Source organism: Rhinolophus sinicus, linkage group LG14 (assembly GCF_036562045.2).
Source record: "Rhinolophus sinicus isolate RSC01 linkage group LG14, ASM3656204v1, whole genome shotgun sequence".
NCBI classification, from domain to species: Eukaryota; Metazoa; Chordata; class Mammalia; order Chiroptera; family Rhinolophidae; genus Rhinolophus; species Rhinolophus sinicus.
Window position 1 is genome coordinate 50,976,611 of NC_133763.1, and position 27,680 is coordinate 51,004,290.

The following is a 27,680-nucleotide window of genomic DNA, read 5'->3' on the forward strand; positions in this document are numbered from 1 at the left end:
GCCAATAATTATCTTTATTATACAGAAACGTGAAGGTCATATGCGTTAAACGAGAAGGTGTTTTGAAATGAACATTATGCAGATTCAAACTGAAGACATCCTCATCTTAACAATATAAACATGATCCAAAGTTGCAAGAAAGAACTCAACTTTCACACCCTCAATCAAGCTAAAACTTTCCACAGGAAATCCTGGTTTCAATTCCTGCCAAATTGTTCAAATGGAAAGAAAAACTAAATCAGGCAGAGATGACACATGGACTGGTTTTTGTATTTTCAGAGCCCGACTAAAGCTCTACTCAACCTCACATTGAGAATTTGTTTCATGTTAAAATTTGTATCTCTAGCTACCTAAGTGGTACCTGAAGTGAAAAATAAAAACAACAAAAAGTTAATTGAGGAATTTTGTGGCCCTAGACAGGTTTGGGAAGGAGATGAAAGTTATAATCATTCAATTATCTCTGATCAGGAAGATTTAATTTCAGGGCCAGTCACTTGCATTAACTCTTTGACAACCGATTTCTCTCTAATGGTCGAGAGGCAGGATGCATTTCTAGTATCGGTATCATAAACGCTTGACGTTAGCTCAACTTGGTGCCTTTCCTCTAGTCCAAACACTAACCTTCGTATCAGCATGCTTTAGATACCAAACTGACGTTCCAACTAGGGTTTTTCTTAATAAGCTTCTCTTTGCATGACCTCAACTGAAAAACATTTTAGAGATTTGGCTAGAAGGATGGTTGTGTTGACACAAGACGAAGGACTAGGAGGGTATGTGTGAATTAAATATAGACAAAACTACTTCCAGAACGCTTACAGGTAGACAACATCTATCAATTTATGTAGGAAGCCAAAAACAGGGAACAAGAAGGTCTGGAGTATAGAGATACTATCTAGACTCAGGACGCTGCTATTCAGCAATTGAAATTTATAACTCTCTTGATTCGGTCAGAGTAGAGAGATTAAAGTAGTCTGGAGGAATCAGGATAGTCATGTGCAAGTTCTGATGCCACTTCCTGCATGAAGGAGGTGGCTGAGAGATATATTTTTTTCATTTCGACTTCTGTCCTAATGAATAATGGAGTAGGATAATACTAAGAAAGAGTAGAGAATATACTTCTGCTTCTACGGCTGTGAGAACCAGATACTCAAGTTTGGAATATTCTCATTAGGCTAGGATAGGAACGTGAGAAAAATCACTAGTGGGATATACAATCCCAGAGACCACCTGCTCCAAAAACTAGTTTTGTTTCCATTGACCTTTATTCGAAGAGACAGTTATTTCCGTAAGCTACATGAGTCTATAGCAGAGTCTGAGAGACAAAGACTGAAAACATGTATTTAAGATAGAAGGCAAGACTTTAAACAATGCAATCAATGGTTTGTTTTACGTCTCATTCACCTTCTGTGGCCAGAGAACACCACATCCCACTTAGAGAATCTTGCTTGTCCAAAAGCACACTGGATGGGAAGTAAATCAGGAAATGAGAGAAAATGTTTATTGGGCGTGTGTGGGCTCACCTAGTTTATTCACCCCTGGAGTGGAAGTCTAGGGAGAAATACAGTCTGCTTGTAACAGGCAAGGTCTATGGAGAAGCCCTCAAGTCGCTCTCCCCAAATTACAAGTCTGATTCAAGAGAAGGAAAGAAAGATGATGAACATCTCATCGCACAAAACTCAGTGACGGTGTCTCTTGACAGTCACCAAGCCAGCAGGGGAAGAAGGAAAAAACCCACCTGCTGGCCTTAGGATTTATTGAAAGCTGCCAGCACCGCCCAGATCATCTCTGTGGCACTGTGCTTTGTCCCCTCCACTTCAGGGTCCAGTTCTACTAGGTCCTTGGCTCGATTCATTGCCACATCATACTTGTCATCTGCCAGAGAGGAGAAGACATTCTCCAGCACGTCGGAGGAGTGGGCTAGCACCAAGAGTGCTAGAGTTCGTCTGTCCATACGCTGAGGGTCATTTACCCACCGCTCTAGGACACTATCTTGAAGTTTTTTCATTAGTCGCTGTTTCTCTGTTGTATTGGTCACTGGATGAGTAGTCATGTCAAATAGGAGGAAATTCTGCTTCTCAGTGGTTAGAATACCCTTCTCTACTAGGTTCTTTGCAATTCGCTCTCTTACATTTCTCAGCTGGTACTGTAATTTGAAGGGGTTCCAGGTCTCGCCTATAGGGAAAAGAAACAGAAAACTTGGAACAGCACTATGAACCAACTAGATCTAATGAGACATCTATAGAACATTCTACCCTATGACAGCAGAATGTACATTCTTCTCAAGTGTACATGGAACATTCTCCAGGACAGACCATATGCTAGGCCACAAAACAAGCCTTAATAAATTTAAAAGGACTGAAAACATACAAAGTACGAGGTGTGATCAAGAAATATGGTGAATGCTGCTACCAAGTGCCATCCAACGGAAAGGCAGGGATCTTCAGTACTAGAAGTGGTGCGTCAAACCTTAGTAACAGTGTGTGACAAGTTTCAACTTGTTCAGTGCAGTCGGGTGTGAGCTACGGTTGAGAGAAGGTGTGTTTTAAAGTGTGCCATAAATCATGGATCACGAACAATGCACTAACATGAAATGGGCAAATGGTTTCATCCTCCATCATGACAATGCTCCGTGTCACACACTGCTTCTGATATATGGCAATTTCTGTCAAATAAAAATATTACGGTGTGTCCTCATCCACCTCATTCACTGGATCTGGCACTGTGTGACTTCTGGCTCTTCCCCAAAGTCAGAATGATTCAGGACATTGAGGCAGCCAGTTTTATGAGCAACTAAAGACACTCACAAAAGAGTACTTGTGCTTCAGAAAGTGGCAAGAATGATGGGATAAGTGTGTTCGAAGCGAGGGGGAATATTTTGAAGGGAATTAATGGCAATGTGTCTTCTACTGTAATAATTAAAAAAAAAAAACTTAAACATTCACCATATTTTTTATCACACCTATGTTATATCCAAGCACAATGGAATTAAATTAGAAATTAGTAACAGAAGGAAATTAAGAAAATTTTAAAAATGTGGAAATAAAACAATACATTCCTAAATAGCTAGTAGGTCAAAGAAATCACAAGGGAAATTTAAAAACTACTTTGAGTTTAATAAAAATGAAAACAACATACCAAAACCTATGGTTGCAGCTTAAAGCAGTGCCAAGAGGGAAATTTGTGACTCCAACTGCTATGTAGAAAAGGGCATGTCAAATCAATAACCTAACCTAACCTACCTTAAAAAACTAGGGGGTAAAAAAAAAGGGCATGCTAAACCCAAAGCAAGCAGAAGAAATAATAAAAATTAGAGTGGAAATCAAGAAAATAAAAAAAATAGAGAAAATCAGTAAAAGTTGGCTCATTGAAAAGATCAATAAAATTGATAAGCCTAGACCAAGAGAAAAAGAGAAGACTCAAATTACTAAAATTATGACCTTGAAGAAATAAGAAGGGTAATAAGGGCATGATACGATAAATAACACTATGCCAACAAATTAGGTAACCTAGAAGAAACAGATAAATTCCTTGAAACACAAAAATTATCTAAATTGACTCAAGAAGAAAGAGAAAATTTGAATAGATCTACAACAAGTAAACAGATTGAATAAATAATTTTAAAACTCCCCACAATGAAAAGTGTGGCCAACATGACTTTACTGGTAACTCTACCAAACATTTAAAGAGGAATTAATACCAATCCTTCACAAACTCTTTCAAATCAAATCAAACAAAACCACAGAAAAACAAAAACAAACAAACAAAAACAGAGGAATACTTCCATAATCCATACAGTAAATATTACTCTGATGCCAAAACCAGACAGACATCCCAAGAAAACTACAGACCAATATTCCTTATGAATATAGGTACAAAAATATTCAACAAAATACTAGCAAAACAAATATAATGAAGACTATATAACATGATCAGGTGGCTTATACCAGAAATGCTAGTTTGTTTTAACATCCAAAAATTCAATTCTGTAATACAAAAGCAAAACCAAATGATCAATTCAATATACACAGAAAAAGTATTTGACAAAATCCAACATCCTTATATGATAATAACACTCAACACACTACAAATAGGTGGAACTTCCTCAACTTGAAGAGGGCATTTACGAAAAACCCACAGCTAGCATCATACTTAATGGTGAAAGACTGAAGACTGAACTGCTAAGATCAGGAACAGGACAGGATGTCCATGTTCATCACTTCTATTTAGAAATGTCCTGGAGGTACTAGCCAGGGCAATTAGGCAAGAATAAGAAATAAAGGTACCCAGATTAGACAGAAAGAAGTTAAACTATTTTTATTTTCAGGTGACATGATCTTGCAGATAGAAAAATCTAAGGAATACACTTAAAAACTATTACAGCTAATAATCAAGTTCAGCAAGGTTGCAGGACACACAATTAACATATTAAGTCAACCAAGACCTGGAAACAACCAAAATGCCCATCAGTAGATGACTGGATTAAGAAACTGTGGTACATTTATACAATGGAGTATTACGCAGCCATAAAGAAGAAAGAAATCTTACCATTTGCAACAACATGGATGGACCTAGAGAACATTATGTTAAGTGAAATAAGTCAGAAAGAGAAAGACAAATACCATATGATCTCACTTATATGCGGAATCTAAAGAAAAGAATAAGTGAATGAACTAATCAGAGACAGTTTTGGAAACATGGAGGAAAAACAGAGGGTTGCTAGAGGGGCGGGGGGGTGGGGATAAGGGGAAGGTGAGAGGTTTTGAAAAATAGTCAGTAACCACAAGATGGTCATGGGGGTTTGAAAATTAATTTGGGGAACGTACAGAGGGATAGTGGATGGGGGGAGGGGGGTTCACACAGTGTGAGGGATATAAATGATAAACGTCTAAGTTTTGCTTTGTCTTGTGCACCTGAAACTAATTAAAATAAATAAATAAATTAAAAAAAAAAAAAAAAGTCAACTGAATTTCTGTACATTCGTAATGAACCTGAAAACAAAATTAAGAAAACAATTACATTTACAACAGCATCAAAAAGAGCAAAATACTTAGGAATAAATTTGACAAAAGAAGTTCAAGACTTATGCACTGAAAATTACAAAATATTGGTGAAAATTTAAAAAGATCTAAATAAATGGGGAGACATCCCATGTTCATGGATTGGAAGACGTATTATTATTGAGACAGCAATATTCCCCAAATTCATCTACAGTCAACATAATCCCTATTAAAATCCTAAGTTGCTCTGTTGCAGAAATTGACAAGCTGATCCCATAATTTATGTGGAAATGCAAAGGACCCAGAATAGCCAAAATAATCGTGAGAAAGAACAAAGTTGGAGGACTCACACTTGCTGATTTCAAAATCACTAAAAAACTGCAATAATCAAGATAGTGTCTATAAGACACTTAGAGTGTCTATAAGAATAGACATATAGATCAATGTAAGAGTCCAGAAATAAACCCATACATTTATGGTCAAATGATTTTTGACAATGGTACCAAGTTAATTCATGGAAGAAAGAACAGTCTTTTCAACAAATAGTGCTAGGACAACTAGGTCACAGTATGTATAGCCTCATGTGAAAGAATGAAGTTGGAGCCCTACCTCACACCATATATAACAAGAGCTAAAGTTATAAAACTCTTAGAAGAAAACACAGAAAAAATCTTCATGCTGTTGCGTCAGTAATGGTTTCTTAGATATTACATCAAAAGCACAAGCAATGAAAGAAAAAAAAATGGAAATGTACCCAAATTGAAGACTTTTGTGCTTCAAAGAATATCATCAAGGAAATAAAAAGACAACTCACAGAATGGAAGAAAAATTTTGCAATTCATGTATCAGATAGAGATCTATATCCAGAATATATATAAAGTACAACTCAATAGCAAAAGATAAAATCAATTTAAAAAATGGGTAAAGAATTTGAGTAGACAATTCTCCAAAGAAGATATACAAATGGCCAATAAGCATATGCACAGAAGTTCAACATCATTAGTCATTAGAGAAATGCAAATAAAAATCACAGTAAAATACTACCACATACTAGGATGGCAAAAAAAAAAAAAAAGAGAAAATAGTAAGTGTTGATGAGGACGTGGAGGAACTAAAACTCACACACATTGGTGGTAGAAGTGAGTGCAAAATGGTGCTGCCACTGTGAAAAACTATTCATGTCCCCCAGAAGTTTAAAATCTAGTATGGAATGATAGTGGGGAGACAAAAATAATATCTGAAGTGGATCCTAATGACAAACTGGATATGATTCTTTAAAATGTAAATCATTGAGGTATGACGCCAGGAACGATGGCAGAGTAGGAAGCGCCAGAAATCCATCTCTCCACCTAGACAACAGCTGTACGAGTAGAATCTATTTTTTAAATAATTATTTTGGAACTCTGCAGTCTATTTGAATGTTTGTAGGTTCCAGGGCAAGGTTTGGCTGGCAGATTGTGGTTAACATCGGTCAATTTCAGCCTTTAGCTCCCATCCATGACAGGCAGCTGTGGGGACAGCAATCTGTGGTTTTGGTGCCACTTGCTGGAGGCAGGGTGGGCAATAAAGACCTTGTCTTTGAAGTATCAAGATCTCTGTTCTGATTATGGATTGCAGCTTCTGATGGCCGACATGCAGGTAAAGGTTGGCTGCCATTGTTCCAGTCCCCACCAGCTGAAGCAGCTTCCAGGGAGATTTAGAGAATATGCATTGTTGTTGTTCTTTTATATTAAAAACAACTGGATATACATTGTATATTAGAAAGCCACAGTGCTTGCTCAGGGAAAGAAGAAACCTCAGAAAAGACGTGAGTCTGAAGCTTTCACCTCATCTGATCCATGGCACAGAGACACCATACAACAATAATAAAAATGAAACAAAACAAACAAAACACCCCAGCAAATCCTGAGTAACGGGGAGAATCTGATTTCCGGGGTTGCCATATTGTAAGATTCAAATGTCCAATTTTCAACAACAACAACAAAAATCACAAGACATACAAAGAAACAGGACAGCATCGCCCACTCATTGGAACAAAAGCTACTGACATAATAAGCACCTGAGAAAGTACAGATGTCAGATTTACTAGACAAAGACTTGAAAACAACTATCTTAAAGTTGCTCAAAGAGCTAAAGGAAGACGTGGACAAAGACAGGAAAACAAAGCATGAACAAAATGAGGATATTAATAAAAAGACAGAAATTCTAAAAAGGAACCAAAATGAAAACCTGGAGCTTAAATACTCATACAATAACTGAAATGAAAAATACACTATACAGCTCAAAAACAGATTTAAAGAGGCAGAAGAATGAATTAGCAAACTTGAAAATAGGACAATCCCAAGAGAAAGACTAGAAGAATGGATTAAAAATATGATCCAATTACATGCTGTCTTATAAGAGACTCTCTTTAGATCAAATTACACACCAAAAACCCTTATGAATATAGATGCAAAAATACTTAATAAAATATTAGCAAATTGAATCTAACAGCATGATCAAGTGAAATTTATCCCAAGAATGTAACATAAGAAAATCAAATGGGGCAAGAACCTGAATAGACATTTTTCCAAAGAAGACATACAGATAGCCCATAGGTACATGCTGTGTATATTTTACCACAACAAAAAGTTTACTAAATACCCAAAAGTAATTAAAACATGTCCACATGAAAACTTGCCCATGAATGTTCATAACAGCAGTCTTTGTAATACCCAAAAAGTGGAAATTACCCAAATGTCCATCAAATGGAGAGTGGATAAACAAATGTGGTACATCCGTACAATGAAATATTATCCAGCAACATAATTTCCATATGATACTATGGTTTTATAAAATGTTACCAGTGGGGGATTCTGGGCAAAGCATAGAAGAGATCTCTCTGTATTATTTCTGACAACCGCATGTGTATCTACAAACATGTCAATAAAAACTTTAATTAAAAAAAAAAAAAAAGGTCCCAGCAGGTGACAGTAGCTATGACCTCAGAGTGTCCTGTGGAAGATTTTCCTAAAATGTTATGCCATAGATCTTGTGACTCACATTCAAGTTTTTGAACACCTGAAAACATTTATCCATAAAGACACGTGTGCTCCAATGTTCATTGCAGCTTTATTGGTGGCCAAGACAACCAAAATGTCCTTCGATAGATGAATGGATAAAGAAGTTGTGGTATATATACACAATGGAATACCATTCGGTGGTAAGAATAGATGAAATAGGACCATTTGTGACAACATGGATGGATCTTGAGATTATAATGCTAAACGAAATAAGTCAGACAGAAAAAGCAGAGAACCATATGATTTTACTGATATGTGGTATATAAATGAAAAACAACAAAAAAACAAGGCAAACAAATGAGAAACAAAAACTCATAGACACAGACAATAGTTTAGTGGTTACCAGAGGGTAAGGGGGTAGGGGGTGGTAAATGAGGGTAAAAGGAATCAAATATATGGTGATGGAAGGAGAACTGACTCTGGGTGGTGAACACACAATGCGATTTATATATGATATAATACAGAATTGTATACCTGAAATCTATGTAACTTTACTAACAATCGTCACCCCAATAAACTTTAATAAAAAAACACAAAGGTTTTGAACTTGCTCTTAAAAAAAAAGAAGGGGGGGATGGTGGCCGGTTAGCTCAGTTGGTTAGAGCGTGGCGCTAATAACACACAATAACACAAGGATGCTGGTTTGATCCCCACATGAGCCACTGTGAGCTGCGCCCTTCTTAAAAAAAAAAAAAAGAAAAAAGGAAGTATTGAAACATGGATGAACCTTGAAAACATTATCTTGAGAAACCAGTCACAAAACCCACAAGTTGTATGATTTCATTTATACAAAATATCTGGAATAAGCAAATCTATAGAGACAAAATGTAATTCAGTGGTTGCCTAGAGCTGGGCAGGAGGGTGGGGGGAAATTAGGGAAAATTGCTACTGAGTATGGGGTTTATCTTGGCGGTGACGAAAATGTTCTAAACTGAAGATTGTGACGGATGGTTTCACGATTGTGTGAATATACTAAAATCCATTTAACCGTATGCTTTAAATGGGTCAATGTGTACGTGAATTATATACCAATAAAGATGTCAGAAGTTTTCTTGTGAAGAATACTACTAAAGAACTTACAGGATAGGGTGGCAGAGGCAAGGCGAGGCTTTGGAAAACTTCCGGTCTTGATCAGCCACACCTTCTCTGTCCCTCATTCATACAGTTAAACAGTGAAGAACGGTATGTATGTTACCTGGCACCTTGAATTTCTGTACTTCTTTTCAAGTAAGGGATTTCTGACTCATTTTGAGCCATCTTACCGGTGAGCAGCTCTATCCATGTCTGGACAGTTTCTGTGGGTTCTGTGGCTCTGATGTGTTTGAGAGTTTCATCCAGTAAGACGTCCCCCGTTGGGCTGTCTGACTTCAGCAGTACCTTTTAGGAAAGGAGAAACAGCGGCGCTGGTTTATTCAAATTAAAATCTCTCATTATACCATATATACATTATTGGTAAAGGGTTATAGGAAATGCAGGGCAGCATAATACGCTTATCCTTGTTTTCAAGAAGTTTAAACATCTAGGATGGGGTGACAGTGGGGAGACCAAAATAACATGTGAAGTGGGCGTTAGTGACAAACCAGATATATATAATAATAGGTAAAAGGCTCAATAGTAATTCTTTGAGTCTGGAAAACCTGCTTGTAAAACAATTAATAAAGGTAGGGAAGTCAGGGGAAAAAGACAGTTTTGGGGGAGAATGGGCAAGTTTGGTTTTAACTGATATGGGACAGCCAAGTTGAACTGTCTAGCCAACAGTTAAATGTGTTCCTGAGGCAGAAAAAGAAGACAGGCCCAGGATTTGTGAGTTCATATCACGGAGACGAAGCTGTAAAGGTCAATGCTCCCTCCTAAAGGACAGACGTTATGCAAAGGGATACACACTGAGACTTAGATGGTAAGGGATGGAGAAGCAAAAGAAACAGGGTGCAGCCAGAAGAGCAAGAGCATGTAATTGCAACGCGGGCCAAGAACGAAGGAAGTTTCCAGTAGGAGGTCACAAGTGTCAAATGCCACATGTAGGTTAAAAGACAAAACTAAAGACTGAAATGGAGCTGGTGACACCCAAGAATGTAGTTTCAGTAGAGTGCCGAGTCTGGCAGTGAAGGTGTCGGTGGAACCGAGGAGTGAGAACATGGAGGCCGGAGTGTAGCTCCTGTGTTGGAGAGAACAGTAAGTGGGAGGTGAGACATTGCACGGTTATCTGAGGACGACCAGAGTTAAGCAAAGACTGCACAGTGACCCACGTGTTTGCATCCGCCCATATAATACTCTATCGCAGAATGTTCTAGCTGTAGCGATAGAGGGAGGGCATCCTAACTGGGATTTTTCTGCAAACAGAAGAAAAAAGCCAGAAATTCTTACAACTCGTTAGACTATGGATACTTGGATTTCTCCCTTTGGTGCAGGGTAATTAAACCTGTTAGCCAATGGGACACCTGAGTCAGTCACTACTCGAGCCTTCCTCTTCCTCCACCACGGGCCACTGGACCTGCCCTTTCCTAAGCTAAGAGCATGTTCACAGAAGATGCTGTACCTTTCTGTCTAGGAGTCGCTTCTTACGCATGGTCGGGGGTTCCAGATAGATTCGACCCCGCATGGCCAGCTCTATCAGGATGCCCCCTCGCAGGCCAGATGATATGCAGTCATTCCAGAAAGATGTGTAACCCTAGAAAACGGGAAAAGAGAAAGAACGTTCTGAAAGGGATATGGACTTGCAGCGAGCCCCCTAAGAATGGTTCACTTCGTCATGATTTGTTTCGCATCATATTACATGAACTCAAAGCACAGAGTAAAAGACTCTCTCCTTAATTCCCTTAACCCACCCCTCACCCCATATGATTTTGTCTGACTTAAAGCTCTTTGTGTATGACTATGGTTCGGCTGTTGGTTAGTAATTGGAAGGTCAAATTTTAATTTTTGAGAAGAATTTGGGCTTCTCTGTAATCTGTTTCCATGACACACTAAATTTCAGAGTGGGACACAAATAAGTAGAAAAACGTATAAACCTCTTGAACCTTTTACACCTCCAAGATATGGACTATTTGCAGGCTATTTTGATGGGTGGTATAGGAGAAACCCAGCTCCGCCACTGACTACTTAAGAGCCTCAAGTGCAATGTCCTCATCTGTAAAATGGGGACATGGATATCTAGCTTTCCTTTTGCTGTGAGGAACAAATAAGATGTTATACAGAAGAAAGCATTTATCACAGTGCCTGGCATACAGCAGGCAGTTAAATATTATTTTACCTTCTCTAGGTGCTACAGAGGATACAAAGACATGTAAGAAAATAGCCACTGTCTTCAAGAGCTGAACATCTGGCTGGATAAACCATGAAAATTTGAGGAAAGTTCAGTGATAATACAACATTTAAATAAAAGCTCAATTGAAAAAGCAGTAGAAGAGACAGGGATAAATAACTGCTGGAAGTTTGGTTTAGATGATAGTTTTTCAAACTATAAATCACTTTTGCTCTAGAGTAGACAGGCACTCTTTGGGGACCTGAGCTGGTTTTTGAAGAATAGTTTGAATCAGCAGAGAGGAAGGGTTTTCCAGATGAAGGCAATCACCCGAATTCCACCTATTCTTCAAAATGGCATTTTAAACTAAAGTGTTAAGGAAGGACACCTCAAATATGTTTAGAGATCTAACTCAAGGATTTAAAGAGAAACCATGAGATCAAGTTGATTGGAGCCAGCCCTAAGGTTTTGAACTTTTTACTGAAAGGCAATGTTGAATCCTGAAGGTTCTGAGCAAGGAGTTAGGACCAACACAAGGGAGACCCATCAGAGTTATCAGAACCGTTCAACACTCCCCAGCTATCTTTGGGTGTAGAATCCCCTCTCGCTGGAGAGAAGCTGGGTGAAATATTGGCAGGGAGGATCTACCATGGCTTTAAAACATTATCACAAATAGATCACCGATAAGAGCAGTGATGTCTTATATTTACTGAACACCTACTATGTATAGAGTTGGGCTAAGCTTTTCGCACATTATTATCTGATTACATCTTCACAACAACCCTGTAAGGGAGGATCCACATTTTAAAGATGAAAATCTAAGGTTTATGGAGGCTATGTAACATGACAGAGGTCACAAAGCTAAATAGAGGCAAGTCATTTTTTATTAAACATTTTTTAAAATTGTATTTTTTTTTTCCTCTGTTGCTTTGGAAATTATACACTCCCTTTTCTTTAGGAAAGTTACCCTTGACATTTTAACATGCATGACAATTAACTTAAAATTAACAAAAGATCTATTTTTAAAATGAATCAATATATTAACCACTCTCCTAGTTGACCGATATTTTGTTTTTCTAACCTCACAAGTTAGACAATATTATTAGCATCATCATTATTTCACACCGGTAGCACTTGTTTAGATTTACTCAGATGCTTACCAAGTTCCTTGCTCACCATTCCTTCTTGCATCTCAGACCTCCTTTCTGGGACCATTTTCCTTCTTCCTAAAGCAGAATTTCCTTAAGTAAAAGTCTGTTGGAGGCAAACTCTATTTTGCTTATCTGAAATGGCTTTATTTTACCATCATTCTTGAAAGAGAGTTTCTCGGGACATAAAATTCTAGGTTGATAGTTTTCTCTTATCACACTGAAGATATTATGCCCTCCTCTTCTAGCTTCCACTGTTGCAAGTGAGAAATTATCATTCTTATTGATTGTGGTTTCTTTGTAGGTGATTTGCCTTTTTTCTTTGGTCCTTTAACATCTTCTCTTGGTGTTTTGCAGTTTGCCTACAACATGATTGTGAATTTACTTATCCTGTTTGGTACAAGTTTCCTGTTTCTGTAGGTGCATTTCTTAGTTCTTAAAAATACTGTTCTTATCTCGAAAAATTTTGGCTTTCCTTTATGTTCTTTTTTCTTTCCTTCTGGGACTCCAATCTTTCTTATTCTAACCTCATGTCTTTTAACCTCTTTTATATTTTCTATTTCCTTTGTCTCTATATTGCTTTCTCAAGTTATTTCATATCTGGCTTCCAAGTTACTCTCTCCATCTACATCTGTTAAACTGACCCTGAGATTTAGATTTCAACTATTTTTTCATTTCTAAAAGTTCTATGTAGTTATTTTTCACATTTGCCTGGTCATTTGTGATCATTTCTTTTTGTTCATTCTGTGATTCTTTTTATTTCTTAAAATGTCATAGATATTTTATATTGCCTGATCTGAGGTCCTTGAAAGACCTATTATTTGTTATTCCTGATGATTCTTTCTCATGGATGTTTGTTTCTTTGTATGTTTGGTGTTTGATTAAGAGGTCCATATTTTGTGCATATGTGTGATTCTGGAGGCCTAAACTGAGGATGTTTTTCTCCAGAGAGGAAGATCTGTATTTGTTTCTCTTGAAAGGTAGCCATGGAGAAATGCCACACAACTGGGACCACATTTAATAGCTTCCCCATTTTATCTCAATCCTGAAGTTTATTCTTGACCACCCAATTCCTGAATCTCTGGACTGATTTGGCAGTTTGCTCCAGAGCAATCTGGGTTTCATGTCTGTTTATTGCTCACCTTCAGGATTTTGATTTTGGTGCTTGTTTGGGGGGGGGGGTGGGGGGCTGAAGATTTCCTTTACTTTCCAAAGGCCCAACGATACGTTAAAAATAAGTTTACTCATGACTTAATATCTGACCACTATACTGCCAGAGGTAGAGGTCTTCCAATCCATTTTTCCCATAGCCAGGATGATCTTTTAAGCTCCAATCTAATTATGTAACCCTCTTCCCCTCTGCTTAAAAATCTTCAAATGCTCCTTTCAGTCAAGTCCAAATTCCTCAGTGTAGGACTCACACCAGGACGCTGCTTGCTAGTCTCTCTCTGGCCTCCTTCCCCTAGAACACTGTGCTTTACCTGTCCGGAACTATGTTAAGTACTCTTAATGCATCCTTTTTGCCTACTGGCCCTGGCACACAGTTCTGTCTAAAAGAACCAGTACTCTTTCTCCTCCCAAACCCTTCTTGTTCTTGAGGATTAAGTACAGGGCTCACATCTTCCGCGTCACCTTCTCTAACTTGTCATTCTCTCCACTCCACCCACTGGGTTAGGCTCCTCACCTGGGTGTGCCTGTGTATATATACGTTTCCCGTCATTTTTCACATCCCATTGCAATAAACTGTTTACCATCAGTAGACTATAAATTCCTTAAGAAGAGAGTATCTGACTGATACATAGTGTTTCTCATTAAATGTTTCTTGAAAGCATAAATTTATTATGAAATATGATAACCTGGCAAAAGCTCAGCTCGAACCATAAATATACACAGACATAGCCAAATTTCGTGAGGGCCTGATCTTAGACTCAAAGCTGGGATTAGTTCCCTTCACTGCCTGCCTCATGGTTACTTCGAGTCATATTTGTAACTTTAAGGAGGGAGTAAGCTTTTTTTTTTTTTGATTAATACTTAGTTTTATACAACTTAACTGCCTAATTAAGATTAAACTATAACTTACTTCAGAATACATAATTTACTTAGGCATAACTACTTTTATATAATCTTGGTGACTTTATGAATCTCAACAGGTGTGCAAACATTTCAGCTAGTATTAAAGCAATTACAGGAAAGTTTTCTTTGTTTTCTCATCTCTTCCTGATCATATAGTTTCTGTTTCAGTGATAGAGATGTCAGATTGTCAAAGGAAAAACTAAACCAACAGAAACTGTCTCGGAGAAAGACCAGATGGTATACCTAGCAAACAAAGACTTTAAAACTATCTTCAAGATTCTCAAAGAACTAAGAAAAGGTGTGGGGAGAAAGATCAAGAAAGTGATGTCTGAACAAAATGGGCATATCAATAAAGACGCAGAAAACTTAAATTCTAGAACTAAAGGTATAACTGAAATACAAAATTCATTAGAGGGATTCAAAGGCAGAGTTGAGAAAAAAGAATGAACAGACTTGAAGATAGTACAATGGAAATTATTGAGATTGAGGAACAGAAAGAAAAAAGATTAAAGAATGAAGAGAGCCCAGGGACCTGTGGGACATCAATAACAGTGAACCCACACACACACTGTGGGACTCCCAGAAGGAGAAGAGAGCGTAAAAGGGGCAGAGAGATTATGTGAAGAAACAATGGTTAAAACCTTCCCATTTGACGAAAGACATGAATATAAACATCCAAAATTCAATGAACTCAAAGAGGTGCCCACTGAATCCATTAAAATCAAACTGCTGAAAGACAAAGACAAAGAGAATCTTGAAAACCAGCAAGAGAGAAGCCACTCGTCACATACAAGAGCTCCTCAATAAGATTATCCACAGTTTTCTCACCAGAAACTTTGGAGACTACAGGGCAGTAGGCTGATATAGTCAAAGTGCTAAAAGAAAAATAAACCTGTCAACCAAGAATCCTATATTCAGCAAAACTGTCTTTCAAAAGTGAAAAAAATTAAGACATTCCTAGAGAAACAAAAGCTGAGGGAGTTCCTTACGACTAGACTTGCCCTGTACAAAAGAAATGCTAAAGGGAGTCCTACAGGTTGAAATGAAAGGACAGTAGACAGTAACCCAAAGCAGTATGAAAAAATAAAGATGTCAGTAAAAATAAATACATGGGCAATTATAAAAGCTACTATCATAGTACAAATGGTTTGTACCTCTTTTTGTTTTCTACATGATTTAAGAGACTAAGACATTAAAAAATTATTAGTCTAAAAGCTAGTATTTGTGTGACTTTGGTTTGTTACTCTATATTCTGTTTTGTACATAATTTAAGAGATTAATGCATTATAAAAACAATTATTTATGTTTTTGGACACACATTATATAAAGATATGTTTGAAACATCAAAAACTGAAAGCAGTGGGATGAAGCTGTATAGAAGCAGAGTTTTTGTACATTATTGAAGTTAAATTGGTATAAATTCATATTAAAGTGTTATAACTTTAGGATGTTAAATGTAATCCTCATGGTGATAACAGAGAAAATATTATAGAACAAACAGAAAAGGAAATGAGAATTAAAATGTTTTACTACAAAAAAATTAGCGAAACACAAAATAAGGGACAGAAAAGTTTTAAGACAATACAGAAAACAAAGAGCAAATGATAGAAGTTCCCCCTTCTGAGTAAATATACTTTAAATGTTAATGGATTAAACTCTCCAATCAAAAGACAGAGATTGGCAAAAAAACGTGTTCAAACTATGTGCTGTTTACAAAAGACTCACTTTAAATCCAAAGATATAGAGAGGTTAAAAGTGCAAGGATGGAAAAAGATATTCCACGCAAATGGTAACCAAAAAAGAGCAGGGATACTAACATCACACAAAATATATTTTAAATCAAATAAGGTTACAAGAGACAAAGAAACGCAATGTATATTAATAACAGTTTCAATACAGCAAGATTATAACAATTCAACCTTAAAAAGGAAGGAAATACTGGGGCGACCAGATGGCTCAGTTGGTTAGAGCACGTGCTCTGAACAACAGGGTTGCTGGTTCAATTCCCACATGGGATGATGGGCTGCACCCCCTGCAACTAAAGATTGAAAACGGCAACTGGACTTGGAGCTGAGCTGCGCCCTCCACAGCTAGATTAAAAAGACAACGACTTGGAGCTGATGGGCCCTGGAGAAACACACTGTTCCCCAATATTCCCCAATAAAATTTACTTAAAAAAATTTTTTAAAAAAAAGGAAATTCTGACATTTGCTATAACATGAGAACATTACGCTTCCTAAATGAAACGTCAATCATAAAAAGACAAATATTGTATGATTCCACTTATATGAGGTACCTTCCTACACTAGTCAAAATTAGACAGAAAGTAGAATGGTGGTCACCAGGAGTTGGAAAGAGTGGGGAATGGGGAATTATTGGATAATGGGTATAAAACTTCAGTTCCACAGAGGAATGGTAGTGATGGTTGCAAAAAAATATGAATGTATGTGAATACCACTGAAATGTACACCTAAAAATGGTTAAAATGGTAACTTTTATAATAAACTTTTTACGTTTATTTATCACAATAAAAAAATTGGAAGAAAAAAGATAAATAGAACTGGAATGGCATGGTGACTGAGCAATGAGAAATAAGGGCAAACAGATAAGGTGGGGCTAGAAAGCCACTTACTTAGGAAAACACTGTCCCACCCTCTGGGAAGTTGCAGACAAGCTTTAAAAGTTAATAATATACATTTAGTCAATGGAATCCTATGAAGCCATTAAAATGATAGGGTATGTTTTTATTTATTTACATGAAAGATGGCCACTTTATATTAAATTAAAAAAAGGCTATAAAATAACTTATCTGATGTGGTCAATTTTTGTTGTAATTATGTATGTGTAGAAATATGCATAGAAAAAATTTTAATAGTAGTTATCGTTCAGTGGTGAGATTAAGAGTGACTTTTATGTTCTTCTTTAAACCTTTTTTTTTTTTTTTTTTTTTAAACCGGAGGTATAATTTATATAGAGTGAAATGAACAAGTGTTAAGTTACTTAGTTTTGACAAATGCATATAAGCATTATCAAGATGCAGAACATGTTTATCATACCAGTAAGATCTCTCATGTAGATCTTTTTCTGAATTTCTTAGTATAAAAACATTTTATTCTAAAAATAATAAAAGGTAATGAAGCTATTTTTATATCTTACACAAAGTAAAAAAAAAGATATCAATGATACCCAAAAAGCGTTACCACAATCTACCAAGAAACACATGGAAAGCTCAAAAACCTTGATTCAGTATCTTTTTCCATTTGCCATTCCCACCTTAAACCTTCTGGATAACTGAATAGGTGAGGGCCAACAGAGAAAGTCAAGAATAACCTCCAAGGCATTTCTTCCTCTTCCAGGTTCTTCTAGCACTTTCTGTACCTTTCTCATAGCATTTGCATATTGTGTCTAGTAGTATGGTTATTATCTACACATCTTTTCTCCCACCTCAGAGTCATACGCTCCTTGAGGGAAGATAAACACATCTGAAGTTATTTCTGTTTTCCTTATTTTCCTCAGTGCCTTGCATAGAGCAGGTGTTCAATAAATGTTGGCTGATTTGAACTGAAGGAAAAATATCACTACACAATTTTAATGACACTTGCTGAGGTTGAACTGCCCTCCAGGTGAACATAAGTAAATGTTACATGATTATCTCTAAAACCTTTCTAAATCATTGTTATGGGCTAAATTGTGTCCCCCCTCCAAATTCCTATGTTGAAGCCCTAACCTCAGATTGTGGCTGCATTTGGAGATAGGACCTTCAAAGAGGTAAGTTAAGATGAGGCTAAGGTGGGCCCTATCCCAATTTGATTGGCTGGACACACAGAGACACCAGGGATGGGAACACAGAGGAAAAACCACGTGAGGACAGTGTGAGAAGATGGCCATCTGCAAGCCAGGAGAGAGGCCTCAGGAGAAACCAAATCTTGGACTTCTGGCCTCTAAAATTGTGAGAAAATGAATTTCTGTTGTTTAAGCCACCAGTCTGGGATCTTGTCATGGCAGCTCTAGCAAGCTTAATATAATCATACTCTCACAGAAAAATCTAGGAGACTTGTCTACTTATTTTCCTAAGCTTTAAGATTCAAGAAGAATACTACCTACTCAAATTTATCTCTTTTTAGTATAATAATAGTCTCCTCCTCCTATAAGGAGGATATATGACAGGGGTTCTAATTGATGGCTGCCAGAGTAAACTGAGGAGAAAAATATAATGCCTATTTATTTATACACCAGAATCTAAAGATATGGTTATAATAAATTAAATATTACTTATTGCGTCTTTAAATATTTTTCGTTTTGCCAACTGGGTTAAACTTCTTATTTACTTGATGTATTGTTCCTTATGACCAGAATATCATATTTGAGGGAAGAAAGAGAAAAAAAAAAGTTAAGAACTTTCATAGCTCTTCATTAAAATCTGAGGTAATGGGATGAAACATACAACTAACAAAATTATATCATTCGGAATTGCTTACAGTGGTACTTTCCCTTATTCTGATATTACTGATGTCAACTTACTAGTTTTTATGGGATCCCAAAATCTTTAGGAGTGAGCTTTGTTAGGGTATTAAACACTAGAATAAGAAAATCATAGATAAGACTTGAAAAAAATAACTTGTGTCAAATATTACCACAGAAAATAATAATCTTTTATCTTAAAAGGGGGTTTTATGTTAAACTCCACATAAAGCTATCCTAGGAGATGAAATTCTTGGGGTCACACTAAGCAATTAATAATCCTGAAGAATAGTCAGCAAGAAATGAAGAAAAATATGTGATACCCATTTTGTGAGCAGGTCTTTTTCTAACCTCAGAGTCACCTTGAACGTAAATTCTACAACTTATTGGCCATTTAACCATTTAGCTTTGACTCCCATAAAGAGAGGATGATATTTGCTTTGAAGGTCAAGAAGAGAACAGCGCAAAACGTTCTGAAAACTACAAACACAACATATGAAGGAAACAAGAGATGAAATGGCTCCCATCAAGTTTATAGCCTCAGTGGTTACAGCCAAAAGTCCAAATTGAAGTGGGTCCTTTTGGACTTAGTATCAATATCAGATCATTCAGATGAGAACAGTGTGCTACTTTAGGGGGGAAGGAGGGTCCCGGGAAAGGCAGGTTCTCAATGAAGTAGCTTCAACTCTCTTTTCTGACTACTAAAACAGGACTTTGGTCTCTCAGTTTATTTCCTTTTGTACTAATAGTAAATAATTATCTGGGGTTATATGACCAGATATAATAAGAACAAGTTTTGTTTTTTAACAGTCTGTTAATAAAAACCACAAAACCTGACAAACGAGTCCCTCTGATACACTTGCCCTATTCACTTGCCATAACTACTGACAAGTGATTTATTGTTCATTTTGTGCAATCAGGAAACTAAAAGGCCAGGTAGTGACCTAAATTGAACTTTCAGTTTTTTAATTTTAAAATGCTTTAGGACTGAGCAACTTTCAAAGAGGAGCACATTTTCCCTTTCTATAGCCATTCACTGAATGACTGGTTCGTAAAAATGTATTGATTAGTTCACTGCAATTTTTTCCCCCAGCTTTAAAAAAGCTTGCACTTGCAATCTCCCATTGCTAATAAATTATAAGGAGTGAATTATACCCGATGGAAAATCATTAGCAGCTTGAAAAAGCTTAGCTAATGCTTTCTAATTTAACATATTTTATAATTTAAAATTTTTATCCAGTCTGCTTCATCATTTTTCCTGATGTATGAATAGCGGCATTATTTGAAAGACCATAACTGATAAGTACTAGAATATTCCAGCAGCACTGATCATAATGGACTCCTGAATGTCCATTAGCTAGTCGAACGAATAAATAGTGGTATCTCCAGAAAATGAAATACTATATTGCAATGACCTGAATTAAAGTATATGCGACAACATGGGTGAATCTCAAATATCATATCGAACAAAAAAAAATACATAAAAGTATTAACCTAATTAACATAAAGTTTAAAAACGGGCAAAACTAAAATAGCTTTGTTTAGGGACCCATGTAAAACTACAGGCAGGTAGGGTAGCACAGGGCTGGGGAGGGGACGAGATGACATCTCTAGGATGCTGATAACGCGCTATTGGTGGTGGTTACATGAGCGTTTACTTTAAAATTACTTATTAATTTTGTGTTTTGCACACTTTTCTGGATATGCCATATTTCACAATTTTCGAAAAGTTCAACAATAAAACAAATAACTGGATGTCCAGCTCTGTTTCGTATTTACATTTCAAAACACCTGAGTTCATTTAAAGGAGGTAGGATGCTTTCAACTATCTGCGGTTATTCCAGTTGCAAAGCACTGAAATGATCACAAACATCCAGCTAGTGTCTCTCTTCCAAGATGTCTCTCTTCACAGACTAACTCTTGTTCACCTTCAGAATTCAGGTTGAGTTATCATCTCCCCAAAGTCTTTCCCAATATCTCTTGTCCTTCCCTCTTCCACTACCACTTTCCACCACGCATCCGAGTTAGGTCTTTCCTCTTCCTTCCCTCAGAACCCAGACATACATCACACCTTACGGCAATGGTCTGCTGACTCCCCCCGCCCCCACCTTCTCAGCCACTCCCACACCACTAGACTATAGATGACCTCAAAAGCAGGAACTATTGTCTTTGTTCTCTTTTCATATCCAGCACGTGATATATATGAAACATTCAATACATTTTTGATGACCAAACAAATGAATGAAAACATATTTCCATAATTCCAATGAACAATTACTTGTGGAGTCAATTTTTACTCCAGTGGTCACATGAGAAATATGATGAAAGGCTTTTATGTCCCAGTGTGTAGTAGGTACTCTATGAATGGCATTACTAAGAGAAAGCTTTGCAAGGAAGGGAAGAGAGTTAAAAAACACTATCTACAAACTAAAAAGATTATCACCAACTCAAAAGCATTAGTAGGCTTACTCCTCTTACAGATAATTTAATAATAAAGATTCTCCTAAAGGAGAAGTTTTAAATACACTAGCAATTCAATTAAAGCACTAACTGTCCATGAGTCAATAACATCTATAGCAAAATTCTTATCACAGGCAATAATGACAAACAGGATCTTGATTTCAACAGGAAGTAAATCTATTTTATATGGGTCAGGCTGGTGCTCAAGTTTACTTTTCTCAGTTGAGGTCAGTGTTATTGAACTGAGATAAGATCTAATTTTAAATGTACTTGAAAGGTTAGATTCTTCAACATATATTTAAATTCCTTGACTATTTTCCCAAAACAGTGAAGCTCAATATTTTAAACCAGCATGTGGCAACTACCCCTAATCTTAAGAAGGGGATGACAGTAATATTTCACAAGCAATTTTGACTATATGATCTACTGTCATTCCTTTCTAGGCCTACAATTCTTGAAGTATTAACCTCTTTGTATTATCTTCTACTTACATGTTTTTGAAAAAGGTAATTTTTTAAAATTATAGTATTGGGTTCTACACAGAGAATCTTATGGAAACCTTCAGTGAAAGTTGACTTTAGGACACCAAGTTTAACATTCATGATTTTTTTGAAATGTCATAGACTCAAATGATGCAAAACAAGGAATATATACAAATCAAAACATATGCTCACAAAAAAACTGAGCAAAAATATCACCAAGTCCTTAATAGGGACACAAAAACGAAGTGGGTTTTACTGTTTGTATTAGACTGAGCCTCTTTTACTTAAAGGAATGAGTCCAAATGTCTGTGCCTGGCACCAAAATCCTCCATCCTCTGGTCGCATCTAATTTGTCAATTTTGATTCTCACTGTCCCCCAAGAACAGCACCTCCTTCCTTCAGGCATGCGGGTTACTTGGTTATCTCCCAAACTCATGAAGCTCCTGATACTGTTACTTACTCAGGTTCCCTCATCCAGGACATATTCCCTTCTTGGCATTTCTGTTAATCCCACCCATTCTTTTTTTTTTTTTAATCCCACCCACTCTTAATGGCCAAGTTTGTTTTACTTTTCTGTTCTTCCCCAGATTATTCCAACCCCACAATGATCTCTCCTCCGTTCAACTCCCTCAGCTCTTATGGTCGTAACATGGAAAAACTCTTTTTTTTATTGTTATTTCTTTAAAAATCTTTTGAATAATGAACTATAATGCACACCCAGAAGAGTGCACAAAAGTGAAAATCTCAATGAATTATTCCTAAGTGAATATTCACGAAACATCTCCCAAGTACAGAAAGAGAAAACTGTTAGTAGTATCCAGAAGGTCCCCTCATTCTCTTTTCTAATCACTAACACCCATCTCCTCCCCTACCCTCCACAAAAAGGTAACCACTATGGTTATCCCTTCCCTGCTTTTCTTTATAGTTTTACCATCTAAATATGCAACCCCAAATACTACAGTGCTTTGAATTTTATATACATAGAACCATACAGTATGTATTCTTTTGTGTCTGGCTTCCTTTACTGAACATATGAGAATTATACGTATTTTGTAAGAATGTTCACTTTCATTTTGAACAGAAAACATATTTATATTCTTTTAAATAAATAGATGATTTTTATCCATCCTGCTGTTGATGGACATTGGGATTTTAAATTTTAAAAAGTATGTATGTCTTGTCTCCCCAGCTAGAATGCAAGTTACTTGAAGGCAGGCACCATATTTACACTACTTGATATTTACTTTAGTATTTACATAATATTACTAAAGCACATAATGGGTGTCCCTAATCACACTACATATTGATTAAATAAATCTACAAGTAGTTTGGGAGATGAGAATAAGCAGAGCTGGAAATCACTGTCATACTTTCAGAGACAGTTAAGAGGCATTTGGGAAAAACTACTACTACTACTTTAATATATCAGAAGGTCTGACCTCTCCTGTGTATTTAAGAATTTATAATTTCTTAGTCTTCCTGAGCCAACTCAAAGCTAAAAACTTAATGTATCAACTATCTTGAAAAATAAAATTAAAGCAATTAAAATGATGCCCTCTGCGTCCAGTATCTCACCAATACGCCGAGTACCCACTATGATTACAGCTCTAGGAGGAGGATCCTTTAATGTTCTATTCTATTTCCTTAAATTCATATTAACCATTATAAATTTGGAAACACACAAAGACAAGCCCAAAGGCAGTTTCCCTACAGAAAAGAAGCAAAAATTCTAGTATCTAGGATCAGCAGGAAATTAATCATTTCTGTTCAAAACTAAAACAAACAAAATGGCTTTTTAGTTCTAACATGTTCTTCTGCTACAGTCAGTGATATTTCCTGGGCACTGTGTAAACATCTCAAAACAGTATTGCATGCCACCTCATCTTCCGACCTACTCTGACCTTCTCTTAGAGAGGCAGTGTTGCTTTCTCATTTATTTGACTTTTACAAAACTAGAACCTCATTAACTTCCTTAGCAAACAGGAAAATTTACTTCCAGGCAAGATTTCTGATATGTCTACCATGTTTCCCCGAATATAAGACCTGGCCGGACCATCGCTCTAATGTGTCTTTTGGAGCAAAAATTAATATAAGACCTGGTCTCATATTATGTTAGTCCTGGTATTATATTATATTATATTACATTATAGCCGGTCTTATATTAAAATAAGACTGGGTCTTATATTAATTTTTACTGTAAAAGACGAATTAGAGCTGATGGTCTGCCTAGGCCTTATTTTCGGGGAAACGCAGTATTTCTTGACCAAGTATATATGGGCATGTCTCTAACACCAGTTTTAATAAAATACAGGCTATAACAAGCCTTGTAAGTTTTGTTCAAGTTGGTAATTTGAAATGATAAAAAAGGGAAACGTGGTGAAAAATAAAAGCAAAGTTTAAGAAACAAGGGTATTCTTAAGTTGAGGAATCAATGTAGAAAAGATGTTACTAGATATATGTAGCCAATTCATTTCTACCTAAATACAATTATCAAAGCCAAACTGAGTATTTTTAAAATATAAAGTAACATTTCAATTTGATAAGTTTTTAAAACTGAGACCAATAATAAATATGCCTTTTATTTATTTGTTTAATTATTTACTTACTAAAGACTTTCTTGGAAAGGAAGTAGACTGTTTAAAATACTGCATTTATATAACTTCATAACCTCTTCATGAGGGAAGAAAGTGATAGGAAAACATCACAAAAAGTTAAATTCCAAATGAAGGACAATGTATACTACTAATTAGAAAAGCTAAGAAAATATTGGGTTATATCACAAGACTTGTTATCTCAAGCCTAATTCTATTATAAAATAAATGTTCTATTAATAAGGGAAAACTTAGCAAGAGTTGAAATTAATAAAACATTTTCTAAAATTAAAATAATTCTCATCAACTGTTGATACTTCACTTCTAAAGATTCACAGAATAGAGTTAAAGAGCTATTTCTTTACATATAAGAAACCTACCTACCGTTTAGTTTTGTAAGACAGCTAATCAGACCTGTTTCCTTATCTTATCATTTAAAAGACTTTTTCCCCCAAAGCTCAAGAAGACTTCAATGTGTGGGCCCTCTTTATTTCGGCATCAATCTCACTTGGAAAACTGTTAAGTACAAAAATTTTACACTGTGTTATATCCTCTCTTGGATCCTCTAAAATTTTGGAGTACTTTTGTAATGAAGTTACACTTTAAGTAATTATACTGCTGATTTTACCCTCCAAGTATCAGCCACCCTCCCAAACTCCCCATCCAGCCCCCAGATGGCTATGGCATAATTCTAAGGCCAATTTAACATTAATCAAAATATTCTATCGTATTACGTCCTAAAAACATTCCACTATGTAAGAGTCTTTGAGACGGCCTGGCGGACCTAACTACATTACCTCTTTATCTTTTAGTCCCAGGAGCAGAACTTCTTCCATAAGGGTGAGGCGGATATCCTTGGAGTCTCCAGAATCTTCACTGTCTGGACTCCTGTCTTGATTAGTAATGTCTTCTTCACTTTCTACCTTCTTTTCGGAGTTCTTGCCTATTTTAGTGCGATGGGCCCGGTGAGTTAAAGTGGTCATTCTGAACTGTTTATGGAGGGATGACAAAAACAAAAAAAAATCTATATGTGTGCTTATGGAAAGAAACACACACAGATATTCACACATACATACTAAAATTGTAAACAAATAAATATTCATAAACTGAAATAAAGGAAGGAGTAATGATCACAAATTAGGTTGGTAATGCATTACCTTTCCAAATTACAATAGATAAAATCCACAGAAGGCATTGACAAGAAATCAAATCAGTAATTTTAAAGACCAGTAGAAATGGTCATCTTTTAAACCTGTTGATTTCTTGGGCACCATCTATAACCGAGGCGTGACTGTCAATCATTGTGACTCATTTCATGAAATGGATCCTCCCCAAGTTAAATAATATGGGACAGCAAAAAGCTGTGAGCATCCAGTCCCAAAATACACACAATAATTTATATATAACTTCTATAAACACTCGATGGTATGTTATAAAACATACACAAATATTATAAAGTAAAATGCTTTAACAATCTAAATAGAAATACAGGTTCTAATATTTCTTCCCCAAGCCCTAATGACTCACGTCATGCACTCATTGAGATCACTAGTCCAGAGAATAATGTTCAGAAGTTCATGTAGTAATTCCAGATAGCCAGAACACTTTCATTTCAGTCCCTAGCTAGCCATCCTGTAAAAATACACTAAGAGCTTCCAATACAAAATACTGGCAAGAGAATGAAAAAAGATTAGCAAATTCTTTCTCAACTACAAAAAATAAATAAATAAAAATCAAAAAATCAAAGCACATGCCCTTTTACTCCATGCACTAGTTTTAAAAATCGACAGTCAAGAGAAATTGCACTAAATCATCCATACTTCATTTTAGATAAAAATAAATGCCAGTTTTTAAGATCATAGACAATGCATATTTTTAATCAGCAATTATTTAAAAGAATATCTTTTTCAATATCAAAAGAACGCATTCAAGAGTCTCTGTGACTGGATCCCGTTCTACCTTCTGGCAATTATTTTCCATTACGTCCACTTATGTACTGGGAACAAACCATTTCCTTTGTACATGCAGTTCTCCCTTTCCCTTACTCTTTAAATTCTACCCATCCTTCCAAGACCTCCTGAGGTCTTTGCAAAGGTTTAAATGAATCTCCTTCTCCACTACCCATGTCCCATGGCCAGAACTGATCTCTCTCTCAGCTGTACTTTCACAGAACTTTATTTATACTTACTTCCTTTACAATATAATTATAGTCTTTCTTTTGGTATGGCTGTCAACTGTAAACTTCTTGAGGGCAGGGATATTATCTTCTTGGGTTTTTTAATTCTCCATAGCAACTAGCACAATGTCTTGAACGTGGTAACTGCTCGATAAATATACACTGATTAAAATGAATACTCAGAAATGCATGTGAACATTTAAAATAGAAATACAAATGAAGTGACTTAACAAAAGACTCTTTGTACGGGCACTATATTTCAAATGCAATTCTTGGTGGGAGGTGGGAAGAAGAGTGGAGGAAGAGAACCATGAAATACTTCAAGGAACTAACCCTACCTGGCACTGTGAAGAAGGCTTATGTCCTAACCTAATCCAAGAAACTTCAAATCTTCGGGGGAAAAAAATAAAGGGGGTTTTCTTTAAGAAATGAATCCCCCTGTACATGTACGAGTTAAAAATCCTATTTGGAAAAAAAAATGGCCAAAAAATTAAATAAATAAAAACCTCCCTCTCCCCATAAAATAAAAAATTGGGAGTTTTTTTCGGACGTTAGGAAATGTATTTCCCCGTTGCTTACCTGGCGTTACTCCTGGGTTCCGGCCAGACGCAGGCAGCAGCTTGCGCTCTATTTCAGGAGGAAACCCGTCCCCCCACCCCCCACCCCGTTCTAGTAGGTAAAAAACTTCTCAGCCACGCAGAGAGCACCAACTTCCTGATCCTTCGATGCAGAGAAGGAATAACACATCAGCTTCCTTAGGATCACTAGGCAACCTACCTTGGTGTTTTTTCATTGGACCAATCAGAAACCGCCAAGGTTGATTCCAGCCAATCGGAGATTACGAGGGGAGGCTCTCCCCGGCTATTGTGTTGCGATCCAGACAACCACCAAAAGGAGGCAGGTTTGAGTTCAACCTGACAGCTGGTCAATCCAATGAAGGAAGGTTGGTAGAGGAGAGGAAAGAGGGCTGCGCTCCCCACCCCCATCAA

The 27,680-nt window shown here is 36.5% G+C and overlaps 1 protein-coding gene across 2 annotated transcripts; it reads right to left on the bottom strand.

Annotated features, from left to right (window-relative positions):
* GOLPH3L (golgi phosphoprotein 3 like) lies at window positions 1-27,456 on the bottom strand. Of its 2 annotated transcripts, XM_019740064.2 has the most exons (5): window positions 27,271-27,452; window positions 25,313-25,510; window positions 10,596-10,727; window positions 9,322-9,436; window positions 1-2,172 (listed from the first exon to the last, which is right to left on the bottom strand). In XM_019740064.2, the coding sequence occupies exons 2-5, from the start codon at window positions 25,496-25,498 to the stop codon at window positions 1,745-1,747; spliced, it is 861 nt and encodes a 286-aa protein (XP_019595623.1). In that variant the 5' UTR covers window positions 25,499-25,510; window positions 27,271-27,452; the 3' UTR covers window positions 1-1,744. The 2 variants fall into 2 exon arrangements, with proteins under 2 accessions (XP_019595623.1, XP_019595624.1); XM_019740065.2 differs by lacking the exon at window positions 10,596-10,727 and having other exon boundaries at window positions 27,271-27,456.
* Window positions 27,457-27,680: the final 224 nt, after the last annotated feature.